The 14,654-nt window shown below is 41.2% G+C and overlaps 1 protein-coding gene across 2 annotated transcripts in view; it reads right to left on the minus strand.

The window, feature by feature from the left end:
• The window catches only part of LOC149820888 (uncharacterized), a 200,285-nt gene that overhangs the window by 47,197 nt on the left and 138,434 nt on the right, over positions 1–14,654 (minus strand). For both annotated transcript variants that reach the window (XM_089982560.1, XM_089982559.1), the window contains one exon: positions 14,266–14,311. In XM_089982560.1, coding sequence (XP_089838686.1) covers positions 14,266–14,311 — 46 coding nt within the window. The remainder of the gene's footprint in view (positions 1–14,265; positions 14,312–14,654) is intronic.

Consider the following 14,654-nt stretch of genomic DNA (forward strand, 5'->3'; position numbering starts at 1 on the left):
TAATTTAAGTATACATTCTGCATGCTTTAAATCTAAAACAAGTACATAATGCACTTTAAGATGTTGTTCATTTTTAATGTTATGAGGATTTGCAGGGGACACCCCCTGTCAACAGATGTCCGGGTACCGATGACTGCCATTATTAGCATTTTTTTTATGCCATTACTGTCTCTCCATGGTCGGCTGCTAAGGGTGGTTTCTTTGTATAAAGACCACCAGCCGGAGGGGATTAGCATGTTTGTGTCCTTCTCTGTTTTTTTTTATGGTGTATATGCAATAATATGAGCAGGGGATGTGCTGGATGCTCTCATCTAACTAGTACAGCCAGCAGTCTAAGTAGTGTGGACTACTTAGACAGTAGGACGAAAGGCCGAGTGTGGCAAGCCTAACTACTTCTTATAGTAGGTGCTGGGATTTTACACCATTCTGATGGATGGATGAATGATAGCATTTCATTTCATGATATTTAAATGTGAGCTTGGTTAGTATATTGCTGATTGTCTTAATCATGAATGCTTGTTGAAATATGTGGCATGTTACATGGAAGTATGTATTGTTTAAAGTCTCATATGCATATATGGATCAATGTGGGTTTTAAAATGTGATATCATGCATGGATTGTTGTCATGAATTTATGATCGATGGATGAATGCATAAGAGGTAGGGGGTGTCATAGAGACACTTGTACATGGATAGTACATGCATATGGTGTGGTAATTTGTGCACTTTATTAAGAAAGTTGGTTTTGTTTCCACATTGGTTGCATCACTTACACAACGTAAGATGGTGGTATACAACTACACTGTTCACAGGGTATTCGTGGGCGGGAGTCCCATATGAGTTCTCGCAGGGGTGTATGCGAGCTTTACACTTCACTTTCGCATAGGGTGTTGCAGATTTTAGAACTGAATTAAATAAAAACATAATACAGAACAGTGTAACTTTTGATCTGAGGTCTTCCATCTGGAGAATGGAGATCTTAGAGTTTCCAGTCCTGGGGAGGCTGAGAGGATACAAAAACTCCGTGTGCGTGAATTTTGGTCCACAGAACCCGATATGGAGGTTCTTTCTCCTGGCCACGGTTTTAGGGAGAACCCGCCACTTTACCCGGGAGTGGTGGTGTTGGTCACAACTGTGAATTTGTTTGGTACCAAAGGAAGTGGCACTTGTGGGCGTGGAGTGTCCCTTGTGTCCCCGACATTAAATGGGGAGGTCTAATGTTCCGAGGGTGACTCGGTCGAGGGCTAGGTTGGGACCCAGAAATAAAATACCAATTTGTGTGCTAATCTACTCTGGGAACCTACTTGACCTCGGGGTTTTTACCCGTTTGGTGTATCCGCGGGCGATGGAAATTTAAAAGAGAAATTTTAAAGTTGTATGCATTAAATAAGGTCATGCATATGGAAAGAAAACTCAAATGTAAATGTATGATAATAAGGAAGTCATGCATTTTCTTCTTTGCACTATGTCATGCATCAATTGAAATGATCTCTAGTTCATGATATGGTAAATGTATGCAATTCATTTCTTAAAAGCATGTTGAAATGTTTTATTATTGCTATGTATTACTGTCTTACTGTCCTTTAGCCGTGAGTATGAATAATCTGTTATACTTATGCAGGATCGGATTGTTGCATGTTGGTTGTATCTGACTCACTCAAACCAACATATGAAATCTTACCTATGATCTTTGTCTCACCTAATTTCCTTGAATTAGTAGTGCTCAGAATTTTGTTCTGACCCTTCTACTTCGTTGGTTTTACAGGAAATGGAGAGCAGTGAGAGATGAGTTGTTCACTATGGATGGATAAGGTTCACATTTTGGAATGGATAGTTCGGCAGTGGCAGAGGGATTTTATTTTTGTTTTTGACTCCATTTTTCTCTTCAGTTCTTGTACTCTTTGGTTGTATAAAGAATGGTAATAACAATTTACTTCGGTTCATAAATAAATGGTTGGTGTTGCTACTCATTGATGATGATTGTCAGTACTTTGTGGTGATGGGATATCCAATGGAAAATGGAACTGTGAGGACCCCAGATCCTTGGAAAGATTTCTGTATATAAAAAAAAATAAAAAATCTTGCATTTTTGAAAAGGAAGGAGTTGGGGTCGTTACAGTTTCTTTTGACAAATCCATCCCCTCTCTTCGTAGTCATACTTTCAGACATGTACGATATGTTTGTGTAACAAAAAAAAAATTGTTTTGGTTCGGGCCGGATCCGGACCCGACCCAAACCACCGCCTCTCGCTGTCTTTTAAGACAATGAGGCAGGCGGGAGGAGGGTTACGAAACCCCCTCACCGCCTCTCGCCCTCTCGTCTCTTCCCGACTCTCTCTCTCGCTCATCCACCGCCATCGACGCCTGCGACTCTCGACAGCCCACCGCCACCGACATTGGCGACCCCTCCTTTCTTTCCGGCGAGCAACTTTTCGGCGAGCTTCCTCCGAAAACCCCCTGGTACGCCACCTTTTCCCCTCTTTCCCCTCTCAGTTTCTTATCTCTCTCTCCCTCACTTCTCTGTGTGGCCACGAGAGGGGTCAAACCCCCTCCCTGTGCCCCCTTTTAGCAGGGGTGGAGCACGACACCCCCCTCCTTGCTTCCGTTACGGTAGGGGAGGGGCCGAGCCCCTCCTCCCTGTTCTCTGCTACGGCAGGGGAGGGGTTGAGCCCCTCCTCCCTGCCCCCTTCTTGATGTGCCAGTAGGGGCCGATGGCCCCTGCCTTTTTGTTGTGCCAGCAGGGGCCATCGGCCCCTGCCTTTTTGTCTGCCAGCAGGGGCCGATGGCCCCTGCCTTTTTGTTTGCCAGCAAGGGCCGATGGCCCCCTGCCCTTTGCGCGTGGGCCTATACCCTTGGCCAACAGGCCCGGGAAATCTTTGGAAGCTACATCATGATGGGGACAGATCATTACAATTGTTGGTCTCCAATGAGGAATTCCTAGTAAATGTGAGTCATCTGCTCGCATTGACTACATCCCTCTTTAGGCGGCAAGACTCATTTGGCCCTGCCCTATCCCTTTTTTCGAGTCATTTGGGACGGTTGGCCCCAGCCCTATGTATCGAAAGTCGAGTCTTTGCCTTGCTTTTGTCTGGGTTTGCATGTTAATATCGCATATTTGCAGCTACGATGGATCACACTCGCGCTCCGCGACCCGAGCCGTCAATCGTGTACGTCCGCAGCCGTCAGCAAGCTCGTAACCCTCCAAGGTAGGGGAAAATTACATAGAAGACTTGGATAATTGAATTAAGTTCAATTAAACTAAAAACGACCATTAAATGAATATATATATATACAAATATATATATATATATATATATATATATATATATATATATATATATTTATACGAGTATGTATTTCACTCAAGGATGCGGTTTCGCCATCCTTGCTCTTTACCTTCTATCAGTTTTTACTTGCCGTCACGCATCGCGTCGAAATTTAGCGTTGCACTTCTACTTATTGTTGTTACCTTGCCGTCGCACTCTGCGCCTAGGCTCCGGTTTTTGCATATGTGTTGGTATTGCCTTGCTATTGCAGATGACGTGCAGGTTCTTGCTCTTTGTGTATGCCTTAAAGGCATCCTCGTGGAGGATGCAAGGGGCATTTACCACTCTCCCTCTTGCGACAAGAGTTTAGTCGGGAGCGAGCGAACTTCTTAGCGGGTGTTCTGTTGAGAAACCCGTATCCCATCTATCGAGGCCGGTATCGAGTCATACAAGACATGTAGATACCCCGATAGCGGATGTGATTCGAGAAAATCACATGTATAATGTTGGCACACGGTACTGCTGTTTCAAAGGATAAAGTAAAGTAGATAAACTTTACATCTTTGTGAAACACTCATGTTGAAGCTTCTATTGAGGAGCTATACCCCCCTTCATCCTAGAGTACTTGTAGTCGTGCACGACACGTCTAGTACTGCGATGATCGGATGAGACGGTTGTGCGACCTCGATCAGTGCTAAATGCACAATGCTGTAATCACATAAATGGCCTCACATTCGCCTTCACAGGCAAGATGCTCGAGTGATTTAAAGACCACAACATAGAATGAGTCGTTAGTTAAGCAACCCCTAACGTACCTATTTGCTTCTATATGTCTGTCAAGGGAGAGGACAGAGCGGTACAAACTCCAATGGACAGGTTGTTAACAACCACCCTACGGGCAACGATCCAGCCTCCCCAGTCATTGGAGTTAGGGGAAAGGGGCTACAATAGTTAGCTCAACACTTCTGCAGAAGTTGGATGCATCCGTGGCATTGACTCCTTTGGAGAATCCTCTCTCGGCTAAAGCCGTCCCTTTAGAGCGGACTCAACTAGCTATTCGGGTTATTGAAAATACATAGAATAACAGACGCCCGAACTAGTTTCAGTTGTTTCTATATTTTGTCTGCGCTTTCCCGCAGGTTAGTAATTATCGAAACATAAGGTCTGTTCACACTGGTCGTAGGGTCATTTGACTCGCTTGCACTACCGATTCGCTTGCACTATTGATTCGCTTGCACTACTGATTCGCTTGCACTACTGATTTGCTTGCACTACTGACTCGCTTGCACTACTAATTCGCTTGCACTACTGACTCGCTTGCACTACTTATGCGTTTGCACTAGTTATCTGCATGCATTGCTTACCTGTTTAACTGCATATCTGCTTTAAACTATGTAACTTACTGAATTAAATTTACATAATTCAGTTCCTTGCAGTCTCTCTTGTGTACCTACTAGTTTTTTGCGAAACTAACCCATTCTATGAGTACAGGTGATGATTAGGTACACCACAGGCGATGGCGCAATGGCAAGATGGCTTCAAGACGCTCTTCTTCCTGCTCTTAGCTCGCGTCTTGTTGTTTGGGGTTTTGTAACGGATTTTCCTTGGGATATCCGAATTTTGTACTATTTGGAGAACTTCTTAAATGAAAGTGGTTTTTCCAAGTGTTTGCAAGTAGTATGGGTTGTGCGTTTTAGTTCTTTTAGCTAACGCGCCCAAAGTTGTCAGCTTGCCTTTCTGAAATTAACAAAAGTATAGTCTTCCGCTGATTTCGTAAACCATCTCTGAGATAGATTCCTTTTTAGTCTCTTGTCTATTTTTTTGAAAGGTTTGCAAGTTTGAAATTTTGGGGTGTTACAGTTTGGACTACGAGGAGTAAGATGAGAGGTTTGTGGTAACCTCGAAATATGTTTCGACACATTATGGTAATCATGTAATGTTGATGTTCGCCTAACAGGCAAAGAAGTTTGTGACAGTCTAAATGACCAGAGTATGGCAAGTTTGAACTTGAATGGTTACACCATGATTTTTTTTGCAAAACTATGTTGTGGGGATTTCCTTTGATCCATACCCCTCTCATCGTGGTTGTACTTTTGAACAGGTACATTGTGTACTACGATGAATAGGATGAGAGGTTTATGTTTACCTCGAACGTGGAATGACACGTGTTTGAGACCAAAAAATGGTAATGTTTTCACCCTCACCATAAGTTGACCCCTCTCATCGTGGTTGTACTTTTGAACAGATACGTTGTGTATTGCGGTGAGTAGGATGAGAGGTGTGTGGTTGCCTTGAACGTGCAATGGTACGTATAAATCACCTAATGGTGATGGTTTCGCCTTCATAGGCAAGATACTCGAGTGAGTCTAACAGACCAGAGCATGTAGATTAGGCGACGGTTAAGAAACACCCATCGTGTCCATTCGACCCGTTGAATCCCGCCAAGAGAGAGGACGAGATGATATAAAACTTTGATAGACAGGTTGTTAACAACCACCCCATGGGCAAAAGACTCGTCTTCTCGAGTCATCAAAGTTAGGAAAAATGGGCTACAAAAGATGACTTTCAAGCCACTTCTGCAGAAGTTTGGATGCATCCACAAACCACCTACGCCTTCGGAGATTTACTCTCTTGGTCACTGGTCGTCCCCTTAGGAGCGAACTCAATCCTTGAATGAAACTTAAGATGAAAACTCTAAAAAATGTCATTGAAAAACAACTAATGAAATATATATATATTTATAGAAACCTAAAGAGATAAAAGAGTAAACTAAACAAGCAAAATCCCAGCTTGAAGAGGACTCCAGGCTGGACATGAATCCCTAAGCAATCCTAGTCTGGCTCGGAGTCCAGACTGGGTGGGTCTCTCCCAAGATCAGATACCGGGCTAGGGTGGGTTTCGCTAGATCGAACCTACGTAAGAGAGGGTCAATAACAATCGAGCCCAAAATAAGATATGTATTGTATTGTTAAAAATCATAAATTTGTAATAAAAAATTCAAAAAATTTTAAAAAAAAAATCATGAAAAATAAGAAAAAACTAGTAAAAATTCTAAAAAAAATTATAACACATGAAACAATGATGAATTGCACAAAATACAACCAAAAAATCAGATATGAAACATTTATGTCTCTATATGTCTCTATGAGCTGCATAAGACACCATCAAACATCTACTATCTCACAAAAACAATGCAAAATATTAAGTAGCTTGCAATTAAGTATATGCCACAAGACTCATACTTTCATATTACATAAACAAAAATATTATGACAATGGTTGCACTCGATACTTGAGTGCCCCATTGCCATGCTGATGCCATCTTTGTTGGAAGAGGGTGGAGCCTGATTTCTATCTTGATATAAATTTTTAATTCTTGAGGAAATTTTTTGGAGGGTAGCTTTGTAATTTTATTCATAATAAAGATTTTTTTACCTAACCCACTTTCTTGAGTGGAAAATGGTGGAAATGCACTTTTACTTTAGCAAACAGCAAAAGCCCTCTCCCTTGTGAACAGATTGGCTCCCAAATCGCTCTCATGAGTCCTAGGGTACATGGATACCTCTCTAATGGCTTCTATACAAATAAGGGAGTCGGCCATCAAGAGGTCTTTAAAATCCAAAATTGGAAAATTATGATTTAGCCTATTTTTAAGTGTTAACCGTGTATCATACGATACATACGATACGCACTCGTATCGCAATACAAGTGTGTACTGTATCGATATTCCTTATAGTAACAATATGTATGGTATTCTATGTCACATGGGTGCGGGTGCAGTGCAATTTCAAAAAATTCAGACATGGGGACTCGGCTATATATATATATATTAAAAAATATATATAATTATATATATAACAATAAATTAACACATAAAGATTGTAAATCTTAAAGCAAAAATAAAAAAGTAAGCCAAAGGCAGCAGGGGCCATGCCCCTGCATGGCGAAGAAGACGGGAAGGCAAGGGGCGAAGGCCCTTGCTGGAAAAGCAGAGGTGGCAAGGGCTTCGCCCTTGCCTATCCTGCAAAAAGGAGGGTCGGCAAGCCCTGCTTGCCGGCAGTGAAGGAGAGGACGAAGAGGGGAGGAATGGGGGAAGGAGGGGGCTCGATTGACAGACTGAGCCAAGACTTGGCCGCCGGACAGAAGGGAAACGAGGGGCTGAGCCCCTCCTCTGTGAATCGGAGGCACAGGGAGGGGTCGAGCCCCTCTTCTGCGAGCAGAGGGGGCAGGGAGGGGGGGGGGGGGGGCTGCCGAAAAATAAGAACGAGGCAAGGGCGGATCCCCCTGCCTCGTTCTTTTTTTTCCGACAGAGGCTCTGCCCCCTACCAGAAAAAAAAAATGAGGCAGGGGTAAGAAGGAGGAGTGGGGGAAGGAGGGGGCTCGGCTGACAGGCCGAGCCTAGCCTTGCCCGCCAGACAGAAGCGAAACGAGGAGGGGCCGAGCCCGTCCTCTGTGAATCAGAGGCACAGAGAGGGGTCGAGCCCCTCTTCTACGAGCAGAGGATGCAGGGAGGGGGGGGGGGGGGGGGTGCTGCCAAAAACTAAGAACGAGGCAGGGGCGGAGCACCCTGGCTCGTTCTTTTTTTTCGACAGGGGGCAGAGGCAAGGGGCTCTGCTACATGCCGAAAAATGAGGAAGGGGGAGCCCCCTGCCGAACGAAGAGGAGAGAGTGGGAATGAGGGGCATACCTGTTGATAGAGGAAAGGGGGAGACGGTGGCTGGCGTCGCCTGCGGCTATCGTCGTCGGAGTCTGGATCGTCGGCGTGAGTGTAGGAGGAAGCTGCAGGGGCTGGGGGCCGGGGGCAAAATCGACAGGATAAGCCCCTCCCCCTATCGTAAACCCCTTTTAGGGTTCGACCCTAACGATGCAGATGAAATTTGGATATGGGTCGGGTCCGGATCTGGACCCGACCCTGATCCAAAACATATTTCAAAACAGACATTTTTGGACTCAGTCGATGTTGACCGAGTCCAAAACGAGGATGGCTCAGCCTCGATGCGTTGACCGAGTCCGACTCTTTGTTGACCGAGTCTGGCCCATGTTCGAAGCCGCACCAATGTCAGGGTGTGTCGACGTAGGTGCGTCGCCTCCCTAGCCGAGTCTGTGTGACTTAGATGGTATTGTATGATACAGTACGATACGTACAACATTTCTTGTGATTTCATCCATGTTTCAAATTTTCTTTCTTTTATAATGATTATCGTTCACAATCTCTTGCTATGTCCCTTGACTCGTCATTGGCATGAGCTGATTGGCATTTCTTGATGATTTTAGAGTCCTGACTGTGAAAATCTCTACAAAAAGAGATTGTGTGTAACACCACAATACAAGAAATACAAAGAGTGCACAAAGGCACAAAGGAGAACACTCACAAGTGCACGAAGGCACGGATACACATGCACAACAGCATGAAACAAAATGAACTTCAATTCATAAGTTCCCAAGAGGGGCTTTACAATATTGCATATGCACTCACAAAAAAGAATATGTTTACAAGGGCCACTAAGGCCTATTTATAATGCAAAAAGAAGCCACAGGTGCAGCTCAATATGACTGTTGGAGCTGCACCCAACGGTCACATTTGTGACTGTTGGGGCAGCTCCAACAACTATATGGAGTTGTCCCTTTCACAACAGTCAAAAAGAAAAAAAGTGTAAAAAGCAAAAGTAAATAAAAAAAAAAAGTAAAAATGTTAGCTCATTAGGGTAGCTGACACCTATTGAGTAAAAGGACTGAAATACCCCTGATGGGTATTTCAGTTTACAGTTAAAAGAGACATAATATTTTAACACTCCCCCTCAAACTTAGGGTGTCACGACCGAAAGTTTGCCAAAAAGGAAGTTAAATCTTGGACAACACAGCGCCTTAGTGAAGAAGTCTGCCAGTTGATATTCTGATGTAACATAAGGAAGGTCAATGGTTTTTCTTAAATATTCTTCAAGAACATAGTGGCAGTCTATCTCGATATGCTTCGTGCGCTCATGAAATGTGTGATTTTTGGCAATGTAGATTGTACTTTTATTATCACAACATAATTTTGTGGGCCCTTGAACTTGAATATTCATATCTTCCAACAAGTTGCGAATCCAAACAATCTCCATGGTAGTAGATGCCATGGCTCTATACTCAGCTTCGGTGGATGAAAGCGATACTTTTTGCTGCTTCTTGCATCTCCAAGAGATTAATGATTCACCTAAAAAAATACAGAAACCAGTGGTGGAGTGACGGTTATTTGTGTCACCTCCCCAATCAGAGTCAGTATAAGCAATTAAACTTAATTCAGACGTAGAAGATAGAAATACTCCCTTGTTTACTGTACCCTTTATGTATCTGATGATGTGAAGGATGGCGCTCATATGGACTGTAATAGGTGCATGTTGAAATTGACTAGCAACATGTACTGCATGAGAACTATCAGGCCTGGTAATGCTGAGATACGTTAGGGATCCAACCAGTTGCCGGTAAGGTGTGGGATCTTTTAAGAGAATCCCATCATCAATCTTCATCTTCGAACCTACTGTTTCAGGAGTTTCGCAAACCTTGTCATCTGTGATTCCTGATCTATCAAGAATCTCACAAGCAAGTTTAGTTTGAGACAAAAAATAGCCTCTCTGAGAATAGGCAACCTCAATTCCCAAAAAATATGTCAGAAATCCTAAGTCTGACATTTCAAATTTTAAAGTCAAAATAGATTTAATGCTCTTGATTCCTTTGATATCATCACCTGTTATTAACATATCATCAACATATAACAATAATATAACAATCCCTGCATCAGATTTCTTAACAAACAATGCAGTGTCAGTATAGCATGAAGTGAAACCATTTTCAGTCATTACATTGTTAAACCTATCGTGCCAAGCCTTGGGTGCTTGTTTCAGTCCATAAAGAGCTTTACGAAGACGAAGAACTTTATTTTTAGGGATTTCCATACCAGGTGGAGCATCCTTGTAAACTTCTTCATTAAGATCTCCATTTAAAAAGGCATTTTTGACATCCATTTGGTAAATATTCCATTTTCGAATTGAAGCAATGGTGATAAGACATCTGACAGTAACCATACGAGCTACTGGAGCAAATGTCTCTTCATAGTCAATCCCATATTCTTGACTGTACCCTTTAGCTACAAGACGAGCCTTATACCTTTCAAGAGAACCATCACTCTTAGTCTTGACCTTGAACACCCATCGACATCCTATAGTTTTCTTGCCATTGGGAAGAGATTGAAATTCCCAAGTGTTAGCTTTCTTAAGAGCTTTGAGTTCACTCTCCATGGCTTTTCTCCATTCAGTACATTGTTTGGCTTCTCTAAAAAATTTTGGTTCAAAATAAGAGTGAATGACACTCAAACAAGCTCGATATTTAGGAGAGAAAGAATCAAAAGATACGAATCTAGAGGGAGTCCTTCTAGTTCTTTCAGTTCTCCTAGGATGAGAATCATGAGTGGAAATAGTCTCACTAGGTTCACTATATAGTTCAATAGCACTCTTTAAGGTGCTTCTATCTCTATGCGAATAAGTGATAGATACATTTTTCTTCTTGAGGGGTAGCAGGGTTAGAGTTATTGTTGATCACAACCATTTCATTTTCACTATTATATGTTGATTCATCATCACTAGAGATATCATCATCCTTAGATAAAAGGTCAAAAAGAAAGGAGTAATCGGCATTTTCTAAATGAGATTCATTTTTTTCAAAACCACTATCATTTTCCAAAAAAGTTACATTCCTTGAAACATATAATTTATCATTCTTAGAGTCATAACATCGAAATCATTTTTGAGTTTCCGAATAACCAATGAAAGCAAAAAGAAATGCTTTTGGTGAGAGTTTATCATTTTTATCGGTAAGAACAAAGCACTTACAACCAAAAACTCTCAACCTATTATAATCAGGTTCTTTTTCATATAGAATCTCAAAGGGAGAAATTTTATCTAAATTTTTGGATGAAAGTCGGTTGATAAGATAGACGGAAGCAAGAGCCGCTTCGGCCCAAAAAATTTTAGGAATATTTTGGGAAATGAGAAGGGTTCTAGTGGTTTCAATGATATGCCTATGCTTTCTTTCGGCCAAACCATTTTGTTGTGGGGTCTTAGGACACGATGTTTGATGGACAATGCCACAATCCTCAAGATATTTTTTAAACTCATTAGAGAGATATTCACCTCCGGAATCGGTCCTAAATATCTTTAAATTACTATTAAATTGATTTTTAATCATCATATGATATGTTTTAAAACATGAAAAAACTTCATGCTTATGTTTGAGAAAATGTATCCAACAATATCGTGAGAAATCATCTACAAAAATCACATAGTAAGCAAAACCACCTTTGGATATGACAGGTGCCGGTCCCCAAACATCCGAGTGAATAATTTCAAAAGGTTTAGTACTAAACATAGTTCTTGGTTCAAAAGGTATACTTCTCATTTTTCCAAGAATACAATCATTACAAGATAAAGTATTTTTACAAAGATCTTTAACAAAATGTAGATAGGATAACTTGGTAATGTTGGGATGACCAAGTCTCTTGTGCCAAACATTTATGTCTTTATGTTGGGCCACATTACAACAGGTGTTTTTAGGAATTTGAAGAAAGTCCACATATTACAAGTCTCCTTTCCTAGAGCCTTCCCCAATCAATCTCCCGGACCGGTGATCCTGTATTAAACATTTATTAGATGAGAATTGAATGTTACACCCAAGGTCCGTCAGTTGAGAAACGGAAAGCAAGTTTAAATTTAATTTTGGTATAAGTCTAATTTTTGGAATAAAGAAGTTTTGGGTTTTAAAATTTCCAATTCCCTTAATTTCTAGAGAAGTACCATCCGCGGTCGAAACAAAAGAAGGTGACACATTTTTAGAATACTCGGAAAGAGATGAAATGTTTGGGGTCATATGAAAGGATGCACCCGAATCTAAGAGCCAAGAAGTTTTACCTGGAGGAGAAGAGGTGGATACGACGGCACCGGAAATAGCTCCCTTTAGAAGAGGTTGAAGAGCCTCCACAATTTGATTGAGAGATAGAGCTTCTTTTGAAGATTCCTCTTTGGATGGTTGAGATGTAGTTGCCATTGCTAGAAGTTTCTTCCATTTTGGGCAAACCGGTTTGATATGACCCGGTTCTTTGCAAAAGTGACACGAGATTTTGCTATAATCTCTTCTTCCTCCTTGATTTTGATTCTTAAAATGAGGAGGTCTATATGTTCTTAAATTGTTACCGGGTCTAGAAACGGCATTAACACCATCACATTCTTCTTGATTTGTGGACATTGCAAGCACACTAGGATTTTGCTTGCTAATGCCCATACGGGTTTCCTCTCCACTTAATTTAGTTAAGACATCTTCAAGAGAAGGAGAGGTAAAAGAGGATAGGAGAGAAGATCTTATTTGCTCAAACTCGGGCCTTAGCCCATTCAAAAAATTGAAGAATCGGTCTTCTTCTAATTGCTTATGACGAAGCTCTATGGCTTCTTCACTCTACTTGGGTTCAAGCATGGCAAGCTCATCCCAAATTGAAGAGAGTTCCGCAAAATACTCTCTTATAGACATATCACCTTGAACAAGAGTTAACGCTCTCTTTTGAAGATAATACTTATGGGACAAGTCCCTAGAAGTATACATCTTCTCAAGATACTCCCACGCTTGAGAAGCCTTTTTAAACTTTATAATGTTGGCATTAATCCTTGTCTCAACGGAAGAGAAAATCCAAGACAAGATCTTAAAATTCTTCATTTTCCATTGCTCATGTTTCCTACTATATTCCTCAAGAGCATTAGTTCTTTCATCTCCCTCAAGGATTTTGATTTCTCTTTCTTTAACCAAAGTAATTTTAGGCTCGGGTTCCGGAATCGAGCCTTGAATGTAACCCCAAAGCCCTTTCCCTTTGATGTGAGCTTCCATATTTCCGGCCCACACATGATAATTTGAGCCATTTAGCTTGAAACCAAGAGAAAAATGGGAGTCTTTCTCACCCATTAGAGAGGAAAAAAGAAAGAAAAGAATACGTACCACAATAAGATTTTAAATCTTTCTTGTTGTAGTAATCTTCTAAAATATTGAATGAAGAAGAGCCTCCACTCTAATCACCAAAAAGTTGAAGGCACGTTTTTCGAGGCACTTGATATTGAGAAGAATCACACCAATTTTTTTCTCCAAACAACCTTGCTCTGATACCATGTGAAAATCTCTACAAAAAGAGATTGTGTGTAACACCACAATACAAGAAATACAAAGAGTGCACAAAGGCACAAAGGAGAACACTCACAAGTGCACGAAGGCACGGATACACATGCACAACAGCATGAAACAAAATGAACTTCAATTCATAAGTTCCCAAGAGGGGCTTTACAATATTGCATATGCACTCACAAAAAAGAATATGTTTACAAGGGCCACTAAGGCCTATTTATAATGCAAAAAGAAGCCACAGGTGCAGCTCAATATGACTGTTGGAGCTGCACCCAACGGTCACATTTGTGACTGTTGGGGCAGCTCCAACAGCTATATGGAGCTGTCCCTTTCACAACAGTCAAAAAGAAAAAAAGTGTAAAAAGCAAAAGTAAATAAAAAAAAAAGTAAAAATGTTAGCTCATTAGGGTAGCTGACATCTATTGAGTAAAAGGACTGAAATACCCCTGATGGGTATTTCAGTTTACAGTTAAAAGAGACATAATATTTTAACACTGACTTCATACATTAAAATTCTTAATCATAGGGTCTTAAGAAAGTTTGATCCTATGTATTTCATTTCATAAAATTGTTGTCTTCATGCCACCCCTGTCAATCTGTGTCCACATGACATAGCATGAACAGCAACCTTCTCATAAACATATGGAAGGAAGAAAATAACATCCTTGTTATTAATGCCAAAGACAGAATAGAAAGATTGATATGTGGAAGGCATTTTTAAGCAAATATTTAATGAAAGATTAATAATGAACAATATCAACTTGCTTATCAAAAAAATATATATCAACTACAAAAAAAGAAGGTTCTTACCCGTTTCTGGAACAGTCTCAAAGTGAGAACAATGAGATCTCGGAATCTGCAGAAAACCACAAACAAAACTATTACAGAAAAATCGACAGTTTGGGAGACTTATTAACAGAAAATTATAAAAAGGGAAAAAAGGTTGATCTTAATTACATAAATTCACCTTCTTTGATATCTACAGGATAGGTACAACAATCCAGAAACAGGTGTAAGAAAGGACAAGATAGATATTATTAATATATTGTCAGTTGGAGAAACAAGCCCTGCATGGGTCAGATGTGAGTCCCTTGCATGTAAGCCAAAGAAGCAGGCTCCCTGGGGCAAGGGGCCTGACCACGGGGTTTTACACCACTGAGCATGGTGACTGTAGGTTGGCAGGACATCCAGCATGGCAG

The sequence above is a fragment of the Nuphar pumila genome, chromosome 12 (genome assembly GCF_984573655.1).
Source record: "Nuphar pumila chromosome 12, dmNupPumi1.hap1.1, whole genome shotgun sequence".
In the NCBI taxonomy this organism is placed as follows: Eukaryota; Viridiplantae; Streptophyta; class Magnoliopsida; order Nymphaeales; family Nymphaeaceae; genus Nuphar; species Nuphar pumila.